Source organism: Brachypodium distachyon, chromosome 1 (assembly GCF_000005505.3).
Source record: "Brachypodium distachyon strain Bd21 chromosome 1, Brachypodium_distachyon_v3.0, whole genome shotgun sequence".
NCBI lineage: Eukaryota > Viridiplantae > Streptophyta > Magnoliopsida > Poales > Poaceae > Brachypodium > Brachypodium distachyon.
The window spans coordinates 69,645,258-69,666,634 of NC_016131.3; the positions used below are offsets into that span (position 1 = coordinate 69,645,258).

Here is a 21,377-nt window from a genome sequence, read left to right on the forward strand (position 1 = left end):
TAAAAACACCGGGAAAATGCTTGTCGGTAAGCCGTGCGTGTCGCTTCGTGCGAATAAGCGTCCGTTTCTAGATCGCCGGGAAATTGGCATTTCGATTTTTCTTTTTTTCAAATCGGGCGACTTCCCCCATTTTTCATTTCATCAAACGGAAACAACATAATCTCAAGTATTACAGCAAAGCAGTAAAAGGCCATTTCGATTTTTCGGCTACACCTTTCATCCCGGCCTATTCTCCTCGAGATATACTGTTGGCTCCGTGTCCTGATTTCCGCCTGAAAGGAAGTAGTAGTAAGTTGCTTTCGGAATCTCTTGTTCCGCACCATCCGTTGGCTAGGCCGATATCCTTGCGGCATATGCTCGCGTTCCATCGACCAAGGCTATCCCGTCTCCTCGAGATTTCCCCAGTTCTCCACGTCCATCCATGTATGTACAGCATATATACGCCGATACGAGATACACGACAGTTGTAGAATCATCGGAGATGGAGCGTGGAACAAGCAGTGAGCCACATGGTGGTGACAGTGTTGAGAAACATAAATAACGGCACGGGCTGGTGGTGCCTTGCCACGGAAGCAGCCTGGAGCAAATGTGTGCGTGAGCGAGGCTTCGTTTCCTGGCGCCATGTGTACATGTCTGCCAGGCACGCTTCTTCTGTGAAACTTCCCCTGCCTCTTGCCTCTCCTCCGATCCTTCTGCCTCCTCTGTCCTGTCGTCACCATCCTCCCACCGCGAACACGTATATATAGGTGGGCGAACGCCCGTTTCTTCTGTAACTCCCCCACATCTTCCCTCGATCGCTTACACCTCTCTCCCCTCTTCCCCTCGATCGCTTACACATCTCCCTCTCTCGATCATCCTCGATCGCTTGCTTACCACCTCTCCTATTTCTATCTCTAAGCTTCCGCTTCGGACATGGCTGCCTGCGTCGACAAGTGGAACCCGACATACTCCAGCTGCAGACTCTCCGATGCTATCCGCTACCGGTTCATGCCGGACTGCGCCATGGCCGACTGCCCCGTGTCCGCCGCTGACGCTGACGTGAACGTCGTCTGCCGCGACGACGTCTGGGACGAGCTGCGCTCCGAGGCGCGCGCCGACGCGGACGCCGAGCCGCTGCTGGGCATGTTCTACGCCGACCTCGTCCTCTCGCGCCCGTCCCTGGAGTCCGCCCTCGCCGCGCACCTGGCCGCCAAGCTCTGCATCCCGGGCGCGCTGCCGCAGGACGCGCTCCGGGACCTCCTGGCGGGCGCCCTGGCCGCGCACCCGGAGGCGATCCGCGACACGCGCGCCGACCTCCTGGCGGCGCGCGACCGCGACCCGGCATGCGGCAAGATGGTCCACTGCTTCCTCTACTACAAGGGCTTCCTCGCCCTGCAGGCGCACCGCGCCGCGCACGCGCTCTGGTCCGAGGGCCGCGCGGCGCCGGCGCTGCTCCTCCAGAGCCGCGCCTCCGAGGTGTTCGGCGTCGACATCCACCCCGGGGCGCGCATCGGGGGCGGCATCCTGCTCGACCACGCCACGGGAGTCGTCATCGGGGAGACGGCCGTCGTCGGCCACGACGTGTCCATCCTGCACGCCGTGACGCTGGGCGGCACGGGCAAGGCCTCTGGCGACCGGCACCCCAAGGTTGGGGACGGGGTGCTCATCGGCGCCGGGGCCAGCGTGCTCGGCAATGTGCGCATTGGTGATGGCGCCAAGATCGGCGCGGGCGCGGTGGTGCTCCGAGACGTGCCGTGCGGGACCACGGCCGTCGGGAATCCGGCGAAGGCAATCGGCAAGAAGGCGGCGCCCCCGCGGCGGCCGGAAGAGCAGCCCGGGGTGACCATGGAGCAGAGGTGGTCAGATTACGTGATTTAAAAGGTCTTGTTAGTACGGGTTTAGTGCAAGCAAGAGAGTTTCCCTCCAAATGGTTGATGACTACTCTTATCCAAGAGCTCAGTTAGGCATTGAGCCTGGAGTAAATCCCATACTGTTTATTTATTTTTCTCTCTCTTTTTGTAATGGAATAACGAGAAATGCAGCTGATCAATTATTAGCTCCGTAGATATTGCACTGCTTCATCCTTTTCTCTAAAATTACTTTTTTTTGTTAGAGCAGTTTCGTCATCTTAAATACGAAATATATGCTTTCATGAACAGATTTGCATTTCTGAGAGAGGGTGTTTTTCATTACTGTTTTGTCGCACCAAAGTTGTTTGGTTTTTAGTTAGAGATAAGTCGATTTTTTAGCTGTCGGATCTGATTTGTTTTTAAGATTTGAAACGAACGACGGGTGGGTTGAGTTTTGGCTAGAGTAGCTGATCCATGTTGTAGATACGGAGTTCAGATGAACCCACGCAAATTCTGGAGACACCTTTATATGTATTAATATTTGTAATGAAAAATTATGAAATTACACAAGATTCAATACCGTGAACTCATATGATTTCATTTCTGAATCCTAATCCAATGGTTCTAGCAAGTCAACTGAGATTTGGGGTTTTTATTTCAAATTCAGACCTCAAAGATACCCACATCATTTTCATTATTGGGATACAACATAACACCAGAGTCTCTGAACCATGGTTATCACGCTGCGTTCTTTTTGGCTTCTAGAACCGGCTTCTCCCAGAAGCTGATATCATCTAACTTGCAGAAGCCGCATCTCAGATTTAGCTATGCATCCAAACTAGTTTAGGCCAAACTAGTTTGGTAACATAATCAAATTTAGGTGGCGGTTTCTTCAGAAAGCTGGGGGAGGGCAGTTTCTCGGAAAAGCCGGTTCAAGAAGCTAAAATGAACCGTTGCAACTTCCAAGCATAGACAAGCATCGGCCAGAAATGCCACTCACCCCACATATGGCAAGGAGATCTCCATGGCAAGATAGAACGAACCCAAACCTCTTACGAGGTGAGGTGATTACAAATAAAGCAAAAAGCCTTCAGTCACCGATAACAATCAGGTTGTATTTTTTTTTTAAATAGATAAATCAGGTTGTACTTCTCCCATCCATCGCACGGGAGCCGGGATTCCTTCTCGAAATTGCAGTTCAAGCGCTAGAAGCAATCGACGCCTTGTTTGACATCTTCTATCCCCAGTAGATCTGTCCAAAACTTCATAAACGCAAAGATACATACGGCACAACCGCACAAACATCAACAAAAACGACGCATTCGCCCATTTTCTATCAGAAACGTATCATTTCCGGGCTTCCAAACTCCGCACTCAGCAGCACAAAGTTGACAGATTAAACAACCATATGAAGCATTTTACTCCCGCCCTGTAGGGTAGGACGGTGGCTAGGGTTAATTGGTAGCCAAGATGAACAACGGTCTGAGATAGACTGCCTGAACTTCGAAGGACGCCAGGCCGTCATCTGGCAGATGTTTTGATAGGCTCCTTCAACGGAATCAGGGCATAAAATACCGCACGCCAAAAGAATCTGACTCCCAGACTATGAAAAGAACAGTTCTATTCCGTCGCCACTAATTTGACTGCTCGTCTTTTTTTCCAGAGAATCAATTTTTTTGCGGGTAATTGTCCAGAGAATCAATAGAGAAATGGAGTAGCAGTTTCGTAATTCAACTGCACAGATAAATAATTGACGGTATGAATTGACCACACAACGCTGTAGGATTTCTGTGGATGCGGTGGCCGAGCTACAGGCCTAGATCAACTGGCTGCGAACTGACGGCTACCCGATGACGGCGATGTCAGCCTGTAGCTTTTCTTCAAAAGAGAAATCTGGTTGCAAAGCGGAAGATGTACGTTTTAGGTTTTCCTTGAGCGAAGTCAACTTTGATAGCCTGCAGGATATAGCTTGTGGGAAACTGGCCTTGGATCCTGATTCTCTGATCTGAAATCTACAAGAATCGAGTTCCTTTTAGCTGACTAGGTCCCCGCTATGGATAGACTCGTTTTTAGATCTACAAGAATCTATGTGACAGTAGCAGTTTTTAGATCTCGTTAATTTTGATTTTGTGCAATGCGAATGATAAACTCATTCGAGTCCTTGCCTTGCGTTTGAACCAGAGTTCAAGAACGTGCCGCCAAAAACAGCTCGGCCCGCGAACGCTCATTGTACGAGGAAAAGAATCAGCTCTAGGAGTAGTAGGCCTCTCGTAACTGGGCGCCATGGATGTTGCCTCGCGCAGAACGATAGCTTCGGCCTTCAACCGAAAGGCCTTTACTGACTGCCCTAATGAAGGCCCAGTTCGGAGGTGCAGCCCGACAGGGCCTGCATTGCATTTTACGAGTTATCTGGGGTCTCTCCTGCTCGGAAAGGCGACGCCTGGTGACATGGCTATGAACGAAGCTGGCCAGAACTACTCCACAGCGGCAGCAGCAGCTGTCCTTGATGACTGCTCCAGGCTAACGTCAAACTTTGTGAAGATCTCTTTCAGGCACAGCCCTAGGGAAGCAAATTCGGTAGCGCAGCTAGCAGATTTAGCAAAATCCAATCATGTTCTGGTTCCATTTTCCTCCCCCGAGCATAGCTACTCTGTTAATTAAAGATGTAACTCTGGTTATAAATGAATAAAGAGGTTCTATGTGGTCAAAAAAAAAACTCCTGGAGACATGCTCTGGCGGATTGTTCGATGGCCAAATGTGTTTGGGCCCTACTTGAGGAGGGACTTACCGAGCATGTTATTCAAAATGATATTCCTGATGCAAAACTTTGGTTGTTTATGATGATGGAATCTATTGTCTCCGTGTGACTTTGCTATTATTTTGACTACCTTGTGGGCAGTATGATGGGCAAGACGGAGGCTGTTCACGAAGAGAAGTTTCAAAGTCCTTTTATCCACTTTTGCTTTTATTCAGAGCTTCGTGGAAGATCTTTCTATTGCGGTTGATGAGAACAACGTCGATCGAGCTATTCCAGGAGGGAGAAGTGGAACCTGTCGGCAAGCTACTCATTGATGGATTGCTCCTCCCTTGAGCGCATGCAAAATCAATGTGGATGTCGATTTTGCTAGATCAGGCAATGCCGGTGCTTGTGCTGCAATATGCAGAGATGATACATGCAAGTTCCTTGGCGCATCTTCTATCACAGTGTCTGTTTGTCAGTCAGACCCAACATCCATGGAGGCGATGGCATGTAACGAAGCCATGTCGCTGGCGCAAGATCTACATTTAACCCAATTTGTGCTGGCATCTGATTGTTCAACTATGATTTATGTTCTCAAAATCGGGAGCTTGGGTTATTACATCGCGATCCTGAAGGAGGTTGGTGATAGGAGCGAGTTGTTCTCTGATGTGTTGTTCAAACATGAGAAACACTCTTTTAATGTAGATGCCCACAATTTAGCTATGGCGGCCTCACAATTGTCGATGGGTCGCCAGGTGTGGCTTCTTGGAACTCCAGATATTGCTTGTATTCCGATGTCTGCTAAGGTTGAATAAAGTTGGTTGTTCCCCTAAAAAAAAGGAAAGGCGACCGAGAAGCCCTCGCTTGCCCGGCCGTGACAATGGCAACGTCAACTTCACACACTCGTCTTCGCTTTTGCTTTCACAACCTGCCCCCGCTAGCTTCCTTTCGCCGAACTACGCCATCGTCGTGTTCTTTGCCACGTCGTCCGGCGCAACCCCCTGCCATAACTCGTAAGCATGTCGCAAGTCTCTGCCATGTAAAATTATGTCTGTATGCGACTGGAATTCTTCTCGTTGTTTTGATCCGTCCAACGGTCAACTCTCGTATGGTTAATTGCGCATGGCATCTTGAATATTACAGGATACACATGTTTAATTGTGCGAAGGGAAAGCATAGATTCCTTTTCAAGTAGTTGGAAGTGGATTAAATTTTCTATAAAATCTAGTGCAATGACTTTTAAAGGAAAATTTCTTATGAGTTACAATCCCACTAATAACACAATTCGGCGTAGAAACAATTGCAGAGGTTAGCATCCTCAAAAAGAATATTTTTAAACTAAAAGGTCCTCATGTTCCTAATTTAAATTTATCGAGTGTGACAGGTTTACATCGAGGACACATCTGCAAGTCGCCTGACGAGCGTGGACGAGCGCCCAGAAAACAGGCGACCAATCATCCTTGCAGCACAGTAAAAGTGAGCCATCTTCCTCAAAAGAAAAAGGGCGAGCAATCAACAACTTTCAGAATTATTTTTTTGAAAAAAAGTGAGCTTCCATACGTACGGTACAGTGTCATCACTCCGCTAATCGGCTCATCTACCAGGGGCAAAACCGTGACACCGCCCACCGTCACGCTTGTTCCTCTGTGGGATCCAAAAAGCCGTTTTACCTCCCCGCACCGCATCATCCCTCTTCCACCTGCACCCGGTCTTGTGGCACAACTCCCTGATTCCTGGACCCACAATGCCGAATGCCCTGCAAATCCTTCGTAAACGCGGTGCTGGCAGCGGCTTCAGCCAGGGCCAAAAGGCACATGGGAAAAGGAGAACAAAGCACGGGAAAATACACAAGAAAGTCCCCGTTTTCCGTGGTTTACAATTACACCCGGTCCTCCAACACCCAGAGCAGCCCACCTTAACGTATCTCATCACTGGCAGTGGACCCAGCCCATGTTCTCCGGAAACGCGGTGTATTTTGCTTCCTGGACCACCGCTAAAGGTAGGGAAAAGAGGATTAAAAAAGAAGAAAAACGGGCCGAAATTTACAAGCGAACAAAAGCTCCACTGCCCCTGTCTGCAATGGCGTCTCGAGGTTTTCCACGGGCGCCTTCGTCCTCTCCCACTCGCTCTCGGGTAGAGGCCACAGCGCCACCTCCTAGCCCTAGCTCTCTCGCCTCGGCCTCCGTTCCGATGGGCTCCTCCTCCCCGTCGCCCTCGCCACCGCCGCCGCCGCCGCCGATGATAGGGAGGGCGGGCAACCTCACTGTCTTCATCACGCCGCCGTCACCTGCAAGTACCCCGCGCTCCTCGCGGCCGTCCGAGTCCCCGAGGTCGGATTTGTCCACCCCTGCCTCCCGCACGGCGCCCGCGCCGCCGGTCTCGCCGTCGCCGCAGAAAAGGGCGAGTCCGCCCCCGTCACCGGTCAAGTTCTCTCCCCCTGCGCTCCCCGTGAAGGTCTTCCCGTCACCGGTGCAGGTACCCCCAGCGCAGTACGAAAAGGCTTCTGCGGGGGACAAGCACGACGGATCGGCTTTCGCCTTCTTCTGGGATGCCGTCGCGCGCGTGCAGGAAGGTGATGCGATGGGGAATAAGATTTGTTCCCCTGTTTTTTTTCTTTTACTTGGCATTTCAGTTTTGCTTCCCATTTCGTGGATTTGGGGGTTCTTATTCTTCGGAATTGCCGCAGCGCACGCAAGCCTGGACGAGTACGTCGCGAACTGGTTCGGATTGGATCAGTCCAAGTACCAGTGGGCGCTCAACGACTACTACGAGAACACCGGCAAGGTTCGTCGTGCTCTTCTGTTTCCCCTCTGCGAATCTCAACAATTTCCGTCTAACCTCGAGGAACCGGATTCCATCTTTGTCGTTTTGGTCGCTTCATACACATTGTTGTTGTAATTCTTAACCGGATCTGAGAATCTGAGATAGAGTTTCGTGCTAATTGTGGTTGTTAGTGTGACGTTTGGTTGGTGAGTTGCATATGTGGTCGATGCTGCTGTAGTTATTTGTTGAGATCGTACAAGTGTTTATTCGTGTCTTCTCAGTGTGTCTTTTGTGGTACGTGTGGTTATCGGTTTGGGCCTGAAAGGCATTCGTGTTGTGGAGAATATATGCAAAGAGTTTAGGTAGTGGTGGTGCTAGTATCTACTGCAAAACTCAAGTCCATCTGCATGTTGCAATATCTGTAAAGTGGAAACTAAAGATAGGCCAGAAACACAAGGCAAGAATAGATACCTAATCACACCTTCTTAGCTCCAAACAAGAATGATGGGGAATCATCCTGGGAAAGAAAATTTGCACTAGGCTTGTCATATTGTCTAGAGTAGCATACTTTGAAGCTTTTGTAAAGTTGTTCCCTTGTTCTAGCTTTGGGTGCACCTGCTGTTTGAGTTAATTATTATCTCTCAACATACTTATGATCACTTTATGTTTATTCTGAAAATCATAATTGGTGAAATGACAAAAAAAATAACTTTGCTGTTATGTAATTTGCATTGCTCAAGTGCTCAAGTAGTCAAGTGCTTATCCCATGTCACCGTTTGGGGCCTACTTGGAATTGGTGTATTTTTCGTGGGGGACTGGTGTTTAGTTCAAAATATACCCATTCCAAGCTGCCCCTTAAACCGTTGTGTTATTAAACATTGGCCAAAATTCAAACAGGACAGCAGATTGATGGGAAGTGTGATTAGGAATCTTGGAGATGTTAGAGCGCACAACGGTCCGGCCCAGGTCCACGAGAGCTCACAACCAACCAAGGCCTCAAGCCTAACTCAGCCCAAAATACTGATCTGATAGGTGTGGTTTGCTCCACCTTATATATATGTTATGCTCCCCCAGAGTCAATTACCAATGTGGGACTAAACCTAACATTCTCCCCCGGGCCCTGATGCCGAGTACTTTCCCGCGATCAGTATGAGCTCCTGTTACTAGTACATCAGCCACACGGCTCTGATACCACTGGTTAGAGTGCACACTGGTTCGGCCCAACTTCTCATACATGAGCTAGCCCCTTACCGGCATAGGTCCACAGGAGCCCACAACCAACCAAGGCCTCAAGCTTAACTCAACCCAAAAGACCGATTTGATAGGTGATGCTTGCTGCACCTTATATGTTGTGCTCCCGCACAGTCAATCATTGATGTGGGAACCTAACAGGAGAAACAATGCATATCACCAGCGTCTTGATACAGTTTCAAAATAGATGGCTACGATGCCATTTCTGAATCTGTATATATGCAGTCAATCTATCCAAGGCGTATTTACAAAGGTCATTGTGAACAACCTAGCCTACTTATGGCAAAATTTCACATCCACAGCACATTTTGGGGATGATTGTGGTTTAACAGCCACATCTTGTTTGCCATTATTGTACAAAGGTATTTGCTCGGAGATGTGATGAGAACACAAACATAAGGGATACCATGAGATTTTACCCTTAAACAAATACTATGATATTACATTAGTAGCAAGTTGGTAGACGCATGGATTTGTAGCACATATAATACTTGTACTTAGTAAGGATTGAGTCATTCACCAGAGTTTTATACTTCTTCCAGTCAAAACAAAGTCATTTTTTACATTGATGCAGGCTCCAAACCCTAAGTTTGACTACATTGTGTATTAAAATGTGATAAAATATAAATCTGTTATAATATTTTGAAAGCACTTTTCAAGTCATGTCATAAATATTCAAAAAGATCTCGATAGGCAAAGTTTGTAATGCTTGACCGCGTGTAATCTAAAATGATTTGTTTTTTTGTACGGGATGGAGTATGATGCTGTGAATTGTGATGCAGCATTTCCTCTTTCAAAATAAGATCATCCTCTACCCTTGCGGAAAAAAAAGACCATCCTCTACCTTAGTTATCTTACTATTGTCAAGGCTTGAAAACCATGCTGCTTAGATTTATGAAAATGAGTCTATAAAAATATATCCAAATGTGTCCTTTATTGTATCAACTTGCACTTAGAGCTTTGGCATGGTAATGAGCTGGCACATTCATATGCCTTTTCCCATTGGGTGATAGCTTTTTACTCCCTTCTATTCGGCTTCCAGGATGGGCTTCCCCTAGAAGCTGCTCTCCCCCAGCTTGAGAGCAGCTTCTCCAGGAAGCCCATCCTGGAAGCTGAAAAGAAGGGGGCTTTATCTAGTGATTTGTGATGCAGCATTTCCTCTTTCAAAATAAGATCATCCTCTACCCTTGCGGAAAAAAAAGACCATCCTCTACCTTAGTTATCTTACTATTGTCAAGGCTTGAAAACCATGCTGCTTAGATTTATGAAAATGAGTCTATAAAAATATATCCAAATGTGTCCTTTATTGTATCAACTTGCACTTAGAGCTTTGGCATGGTAATGAGCTGGCACATTCATATGCCTTTTCCCATTGGGTGATAGCTTTTTACTCCCTTCTATTCGGCTTCCAGGATGGGCTTCCCCTAGAAGCTGCTCTCCCCCAGCTTGAGAGCAGCTTCTCCAGGAAGCCCATCCTGGAAGCTGAAAAGAAGGGGGCTTTATCTAGTGATGAACACATGCATGCAGTTCCTTCCTAACCTTCACAGTTTCACTACCACCCACCCCATATTTCCATTTGTCCCATTCAACTAGGATTTGTATCAGCGAACGTTGTTTATCATTTCACAAGTATTCGTATATACGGATGGAGTTATTGCTTGCTACCTCCGAATATAAGATGTTCTAGTTTTTTCCTAAGTGAAACTTGGCCAAGTTTATAGCAAAATGTACCAACATCTACAATATCAAATAATTATACTACTTCCTCCGTCCAACAAAGGATGTCTCAACTTTGACTAAATTTGAATGCATCTATACACTAAGTCATGCCTAGATACATCCAAATTTTGACAAACTTGAGACATCTTTTGTTGGACGGAGGGAGTATTAGATATATATCATATCAGATTTAATAAAACTAATTTAGAGTCGTAGATGTTGGTACATTTTTCTACAAAGTTGGTTAAACTTTTTAGAAGTTTGACTTAGGACAAACCTAGACCATCTTATATTTAGGAACGGAGGGAGTATTAACGTTCTTTTTTTTTCCTTTTATCCCCGATTAGACATCAGGAATGTGTGCTTCAGCGTTTCCTCGTTTGTGTTGTTTCATTCAAGGCAATTGGCAATTGGAGCTTTGATAGAGAAAGTTTACAAGTTGAGTTTGTGACGTCTGCCCGATTGCATTGCAGGAAGTGGAATGTGGCAAAGCTGGGAAACCAAAGGAGCTTCTTACTACTAAAGTGCAGAAAGTTTAAAAGGTTGGTCCACTTGGTAAAATATTCACCATTTCTTTTTCTCATCCTGCTATTTGACTGATCGATTGCATGTTGTTATTCGCAGCAATTTATTCCCATGTTGATGTGTGTAGCTAAGCGAATGCATGAAATATTATTAGATGTTCTTTTTGGGGCTTCAAGGGTGCTGTCTCTTTATCTGCCTGAAGTAGTATGATCTTGCACACAAGGCGCCAAGGCAGCAGTTGGATCACGGAGAGAGCCTCAAGTTGATTTTTGTTCGCTCCTTTCGGGTCTGCTGTAATCGTACCTAAGGTTGTGTGGAACGCAAATTGCCGTGTTTGCAGTGGCTAGTTATTGCGGTTCTTGACATGCCTGAATCCCTGATCACCGTGTCTTGAAATTGAAATGGCTAATTGCTCTGGTTCTTAACATCCTTGATCACCGTGTCCTGCCTGCAGTTGTGGTTTTTCTTTTCTTCCGAGAATAAGCAGTGGTAGATTGCACGCCATGATCTATGGGGCGGAGCCAGGATTTGAACATAGAGAGGGCAAAAAAGATAGTATCACACAAGTTGTTGGCGGTGTTTTTCTGTTCAACTTCAAGCATTTTTTTTCGTTCGGAAAGGAAGATAAGACCGGCATCTGCAGCGATATGCACAAAGCGCTCGTCCTCGATCATAATTCTTCTGTTCTGTCCGGTCCATATTAATTGTCAAAATATGACATGTATCAAGGCGCTTTTTAGGTATAGATGCATTCGTATTTGATAAATTTGAGACAATTAATATGAATCGGAGGGAGTAGAAGAAATATACATCTATGGTCAGTGAGTTAATCACTTTGATCTTCTATGAAGTCGTACTAATTAAGCACACTAGGTTGTTTAATCAATCGATAATGGCACTAAGCTAATAGCTAGCAGCGTTAAGTTTTCTTTTTAAGGGGGGTAATCAGGTATAGAGATACATACGGTAAGCATCACAAAAGCACCACGGCAGTCTGACAGGAACTTGGTGCGATGCGGATGAGAAACTCATTCAGGAACATTAGCTCCGCCCGCGAACGAAAACAGCTCGGCCCACGAGGCTCGAGTAGGCCTCTAGTTTTTCTTTTTTGTTTTTAGGGGAGAGGAGGCCTCCAGTAAGTGTGCTGACAACAGCTCGGCCCGCGAACGAAGAATAAAACGAAAGGCCTTTCCTTACTGTCCGGAATAAAAGCCCAGTTCCGAGGAGAAGCCCAACAGGGCCTCTTTACGACCCCTGTCTGGTCTCTGCTACTCGGGAAAGGCGGCCGCGAAGCCCCCGCTCGCTCGGCCGCGACAATGGCGACATCGACTTCACCCACCCGTCTTCGCTTTTGCTTTCACGTCCTTCGGGCTTCGGCCGCTTCCCGTCCGCCGAACCACGCCACACCGTCGTGTTCCTTGCCCGGTACAACCGTCGGCCGTAAACTCGTAAGCACGTTCCAAGTCCTCTGTCATGTTAAATCCTGTCTGTATGCGACGAGAATTCTTCTCCTTGTTTTGGTCCGTCCAACAGTCAACTCTCTTCTCCCTTTTCCCCCATCACGTACTACCTGCAATCTTATCTACCATCGATCGTATATCACGCGTGCTGCCATGCCGCGCACGCCAGGGAAGAAACGTACGTGCCCGTCGCGTGGCGCCAAGCAAGCGCGCCCAAAGTCCAAACCCAGCCGCGCACTCTTCCGTCCCGTCGGAACCAGAGGACACACGAAACCGTATCGTAGAGTGAGCCAAGGGGCTCGGGTTCAAGAGCAACCGCCCAATTCCCGTCTCCACCTAAACGCGCACCGGCTACAGCAGCCAGCAGCACCAGCTGACCAGCTGTGTTATTGCCTACTGTTTGCGTATACAGGAGCCTGCATCGTCCAGACAGCATGCTGCTGCAGCTCCCTGCCATGATCGGCTGCTGGACTTTATTTTTCGATCCTGATCTGTTGCACCCATGCATGTCCTTGATGAATTTCATCCCCATGGCTCAAAGATCAGCTAGCTCGTCTAGCCTCATTAGTTCGTTCACATGGACATGGAGCTAGGATACAGCAAGTAGTAGCATAGCGGCCTTCGTGGTTGCTTGGACTAGGATCTGGCTTTCCTCGATCGAGCGCTGCCGCTCTGCTTGTTTTGAGCCTCCTTGTTGTCTTGCGATCGCACGCACCCGCGTGTAGGATTGCTGATTGGTCTTCAGCCTCACTCATGCCCACCTTGCTTGCTCATTTTGGGCTTGGGTCCGTCGGTCCATCTCAACAAAGAGGCACCACGTTATGGAGACCTTTTCTGCCTTTTCCTTCTTGATGGTACGTTTCAGCTTTACGGAGTTTCCGTAGTTATACTTCCAAAGTCTCAAAATAAATGACGTGAAATATTTGTATAGACAGAGAGAGTATTATTTTCACATCAGAAAAAAGGTGGGTCGTGACGTATGTATATATATATACTGCTAGAACGTAATTCCGTGTATACTGAGTAGGTCCATCAAATGGTACATATACGTTTCGAAAACCAACTTTACAAAGGACACACGCATATGCATTGCTGCCGGGGGAATCGTCGTGTGCTACTGCTTGTTCCATGAGACCATGGCAATGAATGCCTGCTCGCCTGCGTCCTGGCAGATGCAGCAGAGAGAGCTTAGGTACGTCAAGCACGCCCCGCCAAAGTCCTTAAATAAGCAAGCTTACAAACAATCCGATATTAATGCGTCGAGGCCCTGTGTGTGTGGTCGGCTCGACCTGCATGATCACAACCCCCTTAGGTTGGCTCTCCCTGGCCACTTCTCCCTGTTTGCTTACTCGTGACGTGCATGCATGCATGAATTCAGAGGTTTTTACCTAGCTAGAGCTGCAGTGGTGACAGCGCCGCCTAGCAATAGCCAGCATCCAGTTTTCTTGATCTGACGCGTGACGTCGTGTGTTCAGTTGGTCTGCAAAGCTGGCTGGCTCTCGGTTGGCCGGCCCAGCTAGCTAGCCTCTTTGACTCCGTGGCACGTATATGCATGGATGGATCCGTTGATCCCCGTGTTAACCGATTTGTTTATGCCCGTCAATGACGCCGTGTTTAGGGGACTCCCCACGTGAGGGGCTATATCCTTGGATACATCTCCCTGCCCCTTGCCCCCGTACTTAATTAACTTAGGATTTTGTGTTTGTGCGGGGAATCTCTGTTGCTGCTGCAACGTGCCTCTCTCGCTTACTATGCACATCGTGTACTAGTAGGATTCTCTTTTCTGTTTGTGCTCGGAGTATAATTAAGCACAACAGTAGCCCTAGCTCATCTTTATCGGTTTCAGGTTTCAGAACCGGTGCTTCTTTTTTTTTTGCGAGAAGCAACAAGTACTTAAATGGGGGAGAGTCTCAGAGTCAACGGTATATCTGTCAGGTGATTAGAAAACAACACTTGATTCGTGTAAACAAGGCCATCCGCAAGCTACTGTTGGGCAAAAGTTGTTCGATCGGAATTCCATTAGATTACTAGACCTCAAACTAATGCAAGCTAAGCTATGTAGTCCCACGGCGGAGCCAGAAATTTTGGCCAATATGTTCGTTCAAAATTTCAGAATAAACTAACGATAATATTTATGATCTTAGACCATCTAAAAACAAGAGTATATCACTCAAAAGGAGCACAAAAAACAAAAATAACATATCTTGTATAATCATCACATTAAAACTAAAGGACGAAGACATACCGGTTGAATGAAATTCTATAACCATCTTTTTACGTATATGAGAAGTAGTGAAAAAAAACAACTTTGTAGCTTTATGGGCAGCTTTGCTCTTCCTGAAAAATCAAACAAAAGTAAAAAACGATAGTGTTAATTTCACAAGTATTAAGATAAATACAATTAGGTGAAATATATGAAGTCACGCTGGTGTAAAGCACTCACATCTCAAAGTTTTCCTTGTCGATTTTTTATCTTCTTGAAAACGGTAAGCACTTCTTCATTGGTAATGGTAGAAAACATGTCTTTCTCCACATAGCAAATTAGACAATCACTCATGAATTGGTCACCCATTTTATTACGCAATTTTTTCTTGACAACATTCATAGCTGAAAAGCATCTCTCCACTGATGCTGTAGCAACCGGCAATATGAGTACTAACTTCTGAAGCTGATAGACCAAAGGAAAAGTATTATGCTTATTTGTTTGCACCATTAATTTAGCAAGGTTGGTAATCCCATCCAAATTGACAAACCGTTCATCTGCTCTTACATTGTCAATGTAAGTGCGAAGCTCGGGAACAAGATCATCCTTTATTGTTTCTGAACCAAAATCATCTGGATAAAACTCAGATAGCTTCACCAAGCTCTCCAAATTAAAAGCAGCAAATGAGTCTTTTGGATTGAAAGAAGCCATGTGACCAAGCAATGCAGAATTTGCCTCACGAAAACGGTCATCAAACTCTTGAAGTTGCCAATCAGTAACAGAATTAAGGCACTCTATTTGGTAGTGCTGGAGGTTTGTCTTGTTGGTCTTTTGTCGTGGTTTATGCCGATTGACATATTGCTCATGCATATCTTCATTCTCAATGTGATGTTCTTCACAGAATGTATTTGCCTTCTCTAGAAGTGTGTCCCATCCATCCTCCCGTAGTTCTTGCAGCTCATTCCTGGTTGACTTCACACATGACATGGCATTCAGGATGTCTTGATCCTTCTTTTGTAAAGACTGTGACAAAGTATTTGCACTTCCTAATATATGCAGCATCATGTGCAAATAAAACACAAAATCAAAGGTCTCAAAGTATACCGCAAGACCACGTGCCTAGCTTTTCTTGTCACTCTTTCCTTCCTTCTCAAGATATTTCAAAACTGAAACAATAGCCGGATACAATTTCACTAGACTTGAGAGGGTTCTGTAGTGTGAACCCCAACGCGTGTCACCAGCTCTTTGAAGAGTTTGCTCTTGATTTAACCCTGTGCCAGTGCTGATCCGTCCACTTCCAATGGCTTTTTGTACTTCCTCTCGATGTTTCTCCCTAATCATGTCTTTTCTTTTGCAAGAAGCTCCAACCACATTAAATAAAAAGGAGATCATATAGAAAAAATCTGCAATATCTTCATGCTTCTTTGCTACTGCCACAATAACTAATTGGAGCTGGTGAGCAAAACAATGCACATAATATGCTGATCCGTTTTCTTGCAATATCTTGGCTTTCAAGCCATTGAACTCACCACGCATGTTGCTTGCTCCATCGTAGCATTGCCCTCTGACCTGTTTTATGCTTAAGCCAATATCAGCGAATAATTTTTGGAGAGCATTCTTAAGACATATTGCTGATGTTTTCTTCACATGTACAACTCCAACCAGTCGTTCAATGATAAATGCATCTTTGCTAAGATATCTCAAGACAACAGCCATTTGCTCTTTGTCAGACACATCGGAAGCCTCGTCAATCAACAAACTGAACACATTACCTCCAATTTCTTCAGTAATAGAATTCATAGTTATCTGCACAAAAGAATAAAAAACTTATTAAGATCAATCATAGCTTGCAAGAAAAAAAATACACAACTGAATTTAATCATGATATTACCTTTGCAAAATAACTAGTAATTTCCTTTTGAATATCTTCACATATCCATTGACAATTTTCTGGAGCATTTCTAATGGCCTTTTGATTAGTATCATTTTGTTTTCCCAAAGTCTATACCAACTCTCGAAAGTTCCTCTTATTTTTCGACTCTTTTGATTCATCGTGGCCACGAAATGCTAATCCTTGCCGTAGCAAGTATCTAACTGAATCAATTGAAGCATTAAGCCGAATTCGATTTTGTTTCTTTGTAAAATCAGTTTGCTTATCAAGAGCAGCCTGAATTGATTGATCTTGATTCATCAAAGCATCACATCTTTTTACTGCTACATTATGAAAGCTGTTAACTTTACCCTTACCCACATGGGTGTCTAGTCTATCTTTTTTGTTCCAACCGTTCTAGCCGTTAATTGCAAATGCATCATTTCCTGCCTGCCCCTCATTGCAATCTCTGAAAAGATAGCAGCACAAACAAAAAGCCTTATTCACCTTGTCACTGTACTCAAGCCAATTACCATACTTGTTGAACCATTCTGGATTAAATTTTTGCCGCTCATCTCCAATGTCCCTGTACGGATAAACAAATTTTGGTGGCGGCCTGTAAGGTCCCCTTGTTAAATATCTTCTCCTAATCTCATCTTGATTTCTAGGATTTCCCGTATACTCTGAAATTCTCTTCTGATCAGCTGGATTAGGAGGCAGTTCATCTAAATTAATTTCTCTCTGACCAGAAGGTTTTGGCAGACTAGCAGAAGTAGAATCTGATTGTTTTTGTCTAACGGGTGGCCTTGAAGTGCTTGGATCATTATCTAAATCTAACGATCGTTTCTTCTTCTCATAATATCGTTACATAGCCTAGATAAATCAAGCAATCAAAGCACACAGAGAAAAAACAGAACATTAGGGATCATGCTAGACACTAGACAGGATCACAGGACTTACAATTGAGGATTTGAGGGAGAGGACGTGCTCGCGTACCTTAGTTTTCAGAACTCTGAAGATTGCAGGATTGCCGCCTGCCGTCGCCGACGTCTGGGCGATGTCAATTGACAGAGACGAGGCAGTTAGGGGATTCAGAATTTGGGGTTTCCTTGTTTTGGGTGCCAGATAAGGGAACGACGCGAGAATCGGAGGAATACGAGACGGCGCGGTGCGTAGAGAGTCCGGCAGCAGCGTCGTATAGATTGAAGAGAGACAGATCGATCTTTCGTGGCCTCGTGGGTTGAGAGCTAGCTGGGCTGTTAGTCAATTAGTTGCCTAGTTGGCTAATTGGGCCTGACTTACCACTCAGTATATGAGCTATCACCTTTCTCCAGCCCGGCAGCAGAGGTCGATAGCTCGATGCAGTCGATGGGTTCGATCGTGATTTCTCGTTGGGTTCAGCCAAGCAACCACGTACCTGTTCCTTTGGTGACCGGCAAAAGTCATTGGTGTCGGGAGCACCCAATGCATTAACGGCAGCTCCGCCCCTACTGCACCCAATGCATTAACGACAGCTCCGCCCTACTACAACTATCCACATATACTGTATTAGTAGTACAATTTGAAGAAGTGGTAAAGTGCTTTGCACGACAGTGATGAGTTGGCGCGAGACCTTCAGGAATTAGGATCATGGCCTCTGCATGCTTTTGTGGTAGCTGTTGTTCTCGGAGAAACTGTCCTCTCCCAGCTTCTTGGAGAAGCCGTCATCTAAATTTCATTAGGCTACTAAACTAGTTTGGCCTAAACTACTTTAAAAGTCTAGCTAAATTTGTGATGTGGTTTCTCTAGAAATTTAGGTGAGGGCAACTTTTAGGAGAAGTTGGTCCTAAAAGCCGAAAAGAACGCACCCGTTGTTCTTGCATGCAAAGTGGCTGGCTAGTTTATCTCGGGATGGGCAGCATGCAACGCAGTACTATCAAAAAGCTGCCTCCAGAGACAAGGACATTGCCTTTCATGGGACGAGCAGCAAGTAAACAGCCCGAAAATGTGTTCCCATAACGGCCCAAATGGAACGAACCTCCCTGAAGCGACCGTCCCGTACGCGGGTTCGATCTCTGTGCTTTTAGTGCTAGTCCCTGAATCGACTCACTAGCACACACAGTTTCAAGATGTAATATCATAGAACAAAGGTCTCAATATTACAACGCATCATTCAAAATTTAAAAGTACTTACAAGCTCGCATAACCTCATGGGTTAGCTGGAAATAAAACGGAAGATACGAAGGCTACATCAACACCACGGTGAGAGCGTGTTGGAATATAGGCCCGTAACCCAAACAAGCAGAACGTAATCTTACTCTTCATCGGAGCTTCCTGCATCATTAAATGATGCAGCCACTAGGGTCAATACATTGAATGTATTGGCAAGATCACTAAGAGTTATATCAGAACCTACCAAGTATATGCATAATGTGGCAAAGTGGGATTCAAGGCTATTTGCATGAAAGCTTCGTTGTATTGTCCTATCTTTTAATTAAAGAGAATTTTATCACTATTGGACATGGGGTAGACACACCCATGCTCCTATTAAACTGAGTATACATATCAATGTTCCTAAACCCAAGTTCAAACCATTCATTTTATTTGGAAATTAGAATGAGTGAGACTTTCCTTACAACTCCACATCCAGTTGCTCAAAATTTGTCCATTGCCGGGGACACGGCTAAGTACTTAGTTTTGACGCTCTCGAGAGTTTGTACACATTCCCCACAAGAAACCGACGGGTTAATCCCTTGCTGTCCTCAGGGTAGAGTAGCAACGGCGTCGATTACGAGATTTTCAGAGGTAATTCCCTAAACCACGAGAGAATCACGCCCCCCTACACATTCTACCTCAGTACAATTCCTCGGGTCTAGGTTCATACAACTTACTCTTGTCTCGCCAGAGCCCATATAGCATTGTGGTTGTACTGGAAGCTACTAAATAGGAAACTAGTCCAGTCTCGGTAACCCCAGGTGGCATTCCACGGTTACAACATAGGCGCTCCCCGAATGCACGGGAGAAACGTCCATGGACGATCCCTTCCCAAATCCACGGGATGTCGACTCAGAGGGACCCATAGAAATGGACCTGACGCCACTAATCCTCAAAATCATCAAAACCGCCCACCGAGGATGGTTCATTGAATTAATTGTTTTGCCTTACTCTAGTAAAACATTTCATTTCTCAATAGGCATAACAATATCATAATGTAGTAATTTACCCGCGATACTACCATATCCTAGCATTCAACTACAATCGATCGCAATTTGGTAGTAAGGTAATGTCAAAGGTAAACTATACTACCTGGGATTTATAGCTAGCATAGAGGTACAAGTAATATTTCTAATGCATCTAATAAAACAACTAGTGCATAGTAAAAATATTTGGGAGATGATCAAAGTGAACTTGCCTTGTCCAAGGTTGTGGTAGTTCTCGCACTCTTCGCAACAACAAGGTTCACAATCCACACAATCTAAAATAAAAGAAAGCACACACACTCACAAGAAACATGCCATTCAATACAAAAACATGCTATGATGCATATGTCATGACAATGCACACATAGGTTGCTTCTAAATGTGACTTGTTTAGTTTTTTGTTTTGAAAAGCTTCACAAAAGATTTGAACAGATTATACAATAACAAAGAGATACTTACTTTGTATGAAACAAGGATGGACTTTAATTAAAAGCTTATATGATTTTTGTAAAGCATGGAGCAAGATTAAATTTGTGTGGCCATATCATTTACAAAATAATTTCCCTTCTGGTCCTAATGGACAGAGAACATACTCAAATTATTTTTCAGCAAGCTAACATGATCAAAACTAGTTTGAAATAATTCATTTGAATATTAAACCAAAATTAAGCATTCTGTAATTTGTTTTTGGTAAAGTTGTTCAAAGTTAAAATTAGACTATGCCAAAAGATTGTTCAGGTTGTGAGGATTCCAGAAAGGTATAGAACTTCAAATTTGGACAAACGGTTTGAAGTTCCAGGGGCTTTTCTGCAAAGTTACTTTTTAATTCGGCCGAGAAATAAATTTTAATTTGATACGGGACATGTGGCGCTATCCTATAGGCCGGTACCGGTTCGGTTAGGGTTTTAATCTCAGCCGTTCATGGAGATCCGACGGCAGAGAGGGGAGACGGCTGACTGGGCGGCGCTAGGGTTCGCCGGAGATGAGGAAGACTGCGGCGGCGGCTTCGGGCGGCGACTTCAGGCGGCGATGGCACGGCGACTCGGGCGGCGGTTAGGCTCGGGGAAGTAGGGGAACGGGTGCGGCTCGGCGAAGCGGTCCCGGCAGCGGTTGCGGCTTCGCTCGGGGAGCTCGGACCCGACGTCCAGGACGACGAAGGGCAGCGGCCGGCGGCGACGGGCTCTGGTCTGTGGCGGTCCAAAACAGAAAACGACCGCGTCACACGGTGCGCGCGAGAGAGAGAGGGGAAGGAAGAGGGGGTCGGCCGTGCGAAAAGCTCACCGGGACGACAGCGACGGCGAGGAGACGGCGGCGATAGAGAGCTTTCTCCGGCGAGGAATTGCGACGAAGCGAGGGCGAAATTGAGCGTGGGAGTTGGGGCAAAAGCGAGAGAAAAGAGGGGGCTTCGGGGTGACGCGCACAGGTTTGTGGAAGGGGGCTCGTGCGCGGAAGAATGGCGCGGAGTCGTGGGCGTGCTCGCGCGTCGTGGCCGGAGATTTCGGCCGGGCGGTTGGAGAAGATGACGGGCGGGGCTGGGCCGGTTTGGTCTGGTTCGCCCATTTGGCCGGGTTGGCCGCGGTTTTTTTTTCCTTTTTCTTTTTCTATTTTCTGTTTTTGAACACCAAAATTGATTCAAAGCTCCAAATCACTCAAATAAATTGCAACAAAATTTATAAAATCATATTTTCATATGATCTAACTTTTGGGACAAGAATTTTCTCAAAATAAAATACTTAAAAATACCTTTGCCTATAAAATTAGCCTTTAAGGCCTTTTAGACTATCAAAATAATTTGTTTTTCAAAACAATTTTAAAAACCAAACTATGGAATAGCTATA

The 21,377-nt window shown here is 45.8% G+C and overlaps 2 protein-coding genes and 1 pseudogene across 2 annotated transcripts; 2 read left to right on the forward strand and 1 right to left on the reverse strand.

Moving 5' to 3' along the window:
• The first annotated feature begins 446 nt into the window (after positions 1–446).
• Positions 447–2,058, forward strand: LOC100837003 (probable serine acetyltransferase 4). The gene has a single exon (XM_010230736.3). The coding sequence runs from the start codon at positions 913–915 to the stop codon at positions 1,855–1,857; it is 945 nt and encodes a 314-aa protein (XP_010229038.1). The 5' UTR covers positions 447–912; the 3' UTR covers positions 1,858–2,058.
• Positions 2,059–6,594: 4,536 nt separating this feature from the next.
• On the forward strand, positions 6,595–11,259 carry LOC100837308 (vegetative cell wall protein gp1). The gene is made up of 4 exons (XM_003558545.4): positions 6,595–7,141; positions 7,256–7,353; positions 10,776–10,844; positions 10,927–11,259. Exons 1-3 carry the CDS (start codon positions 6,649–6,651, stop codon positions 10,839–10,841), a joined length of 657 nt encoding a protein of 218 aa, XP_003558593.2. The 5' UTR covers positions 6,595–6,648; the 3' UTR covers positions 10,842–10,844; positions 10,927–11,259.
• Positions 11,260–14,733: 3,474 nt separating this feature from the next.
• On the reverse strand, positions 14,734–16,935 carry LOC112270815 (annotated as a pseudogene).
• Between the last annotated feature and the right edge of the window lie 4,442 nt (positions 16,936–21,377).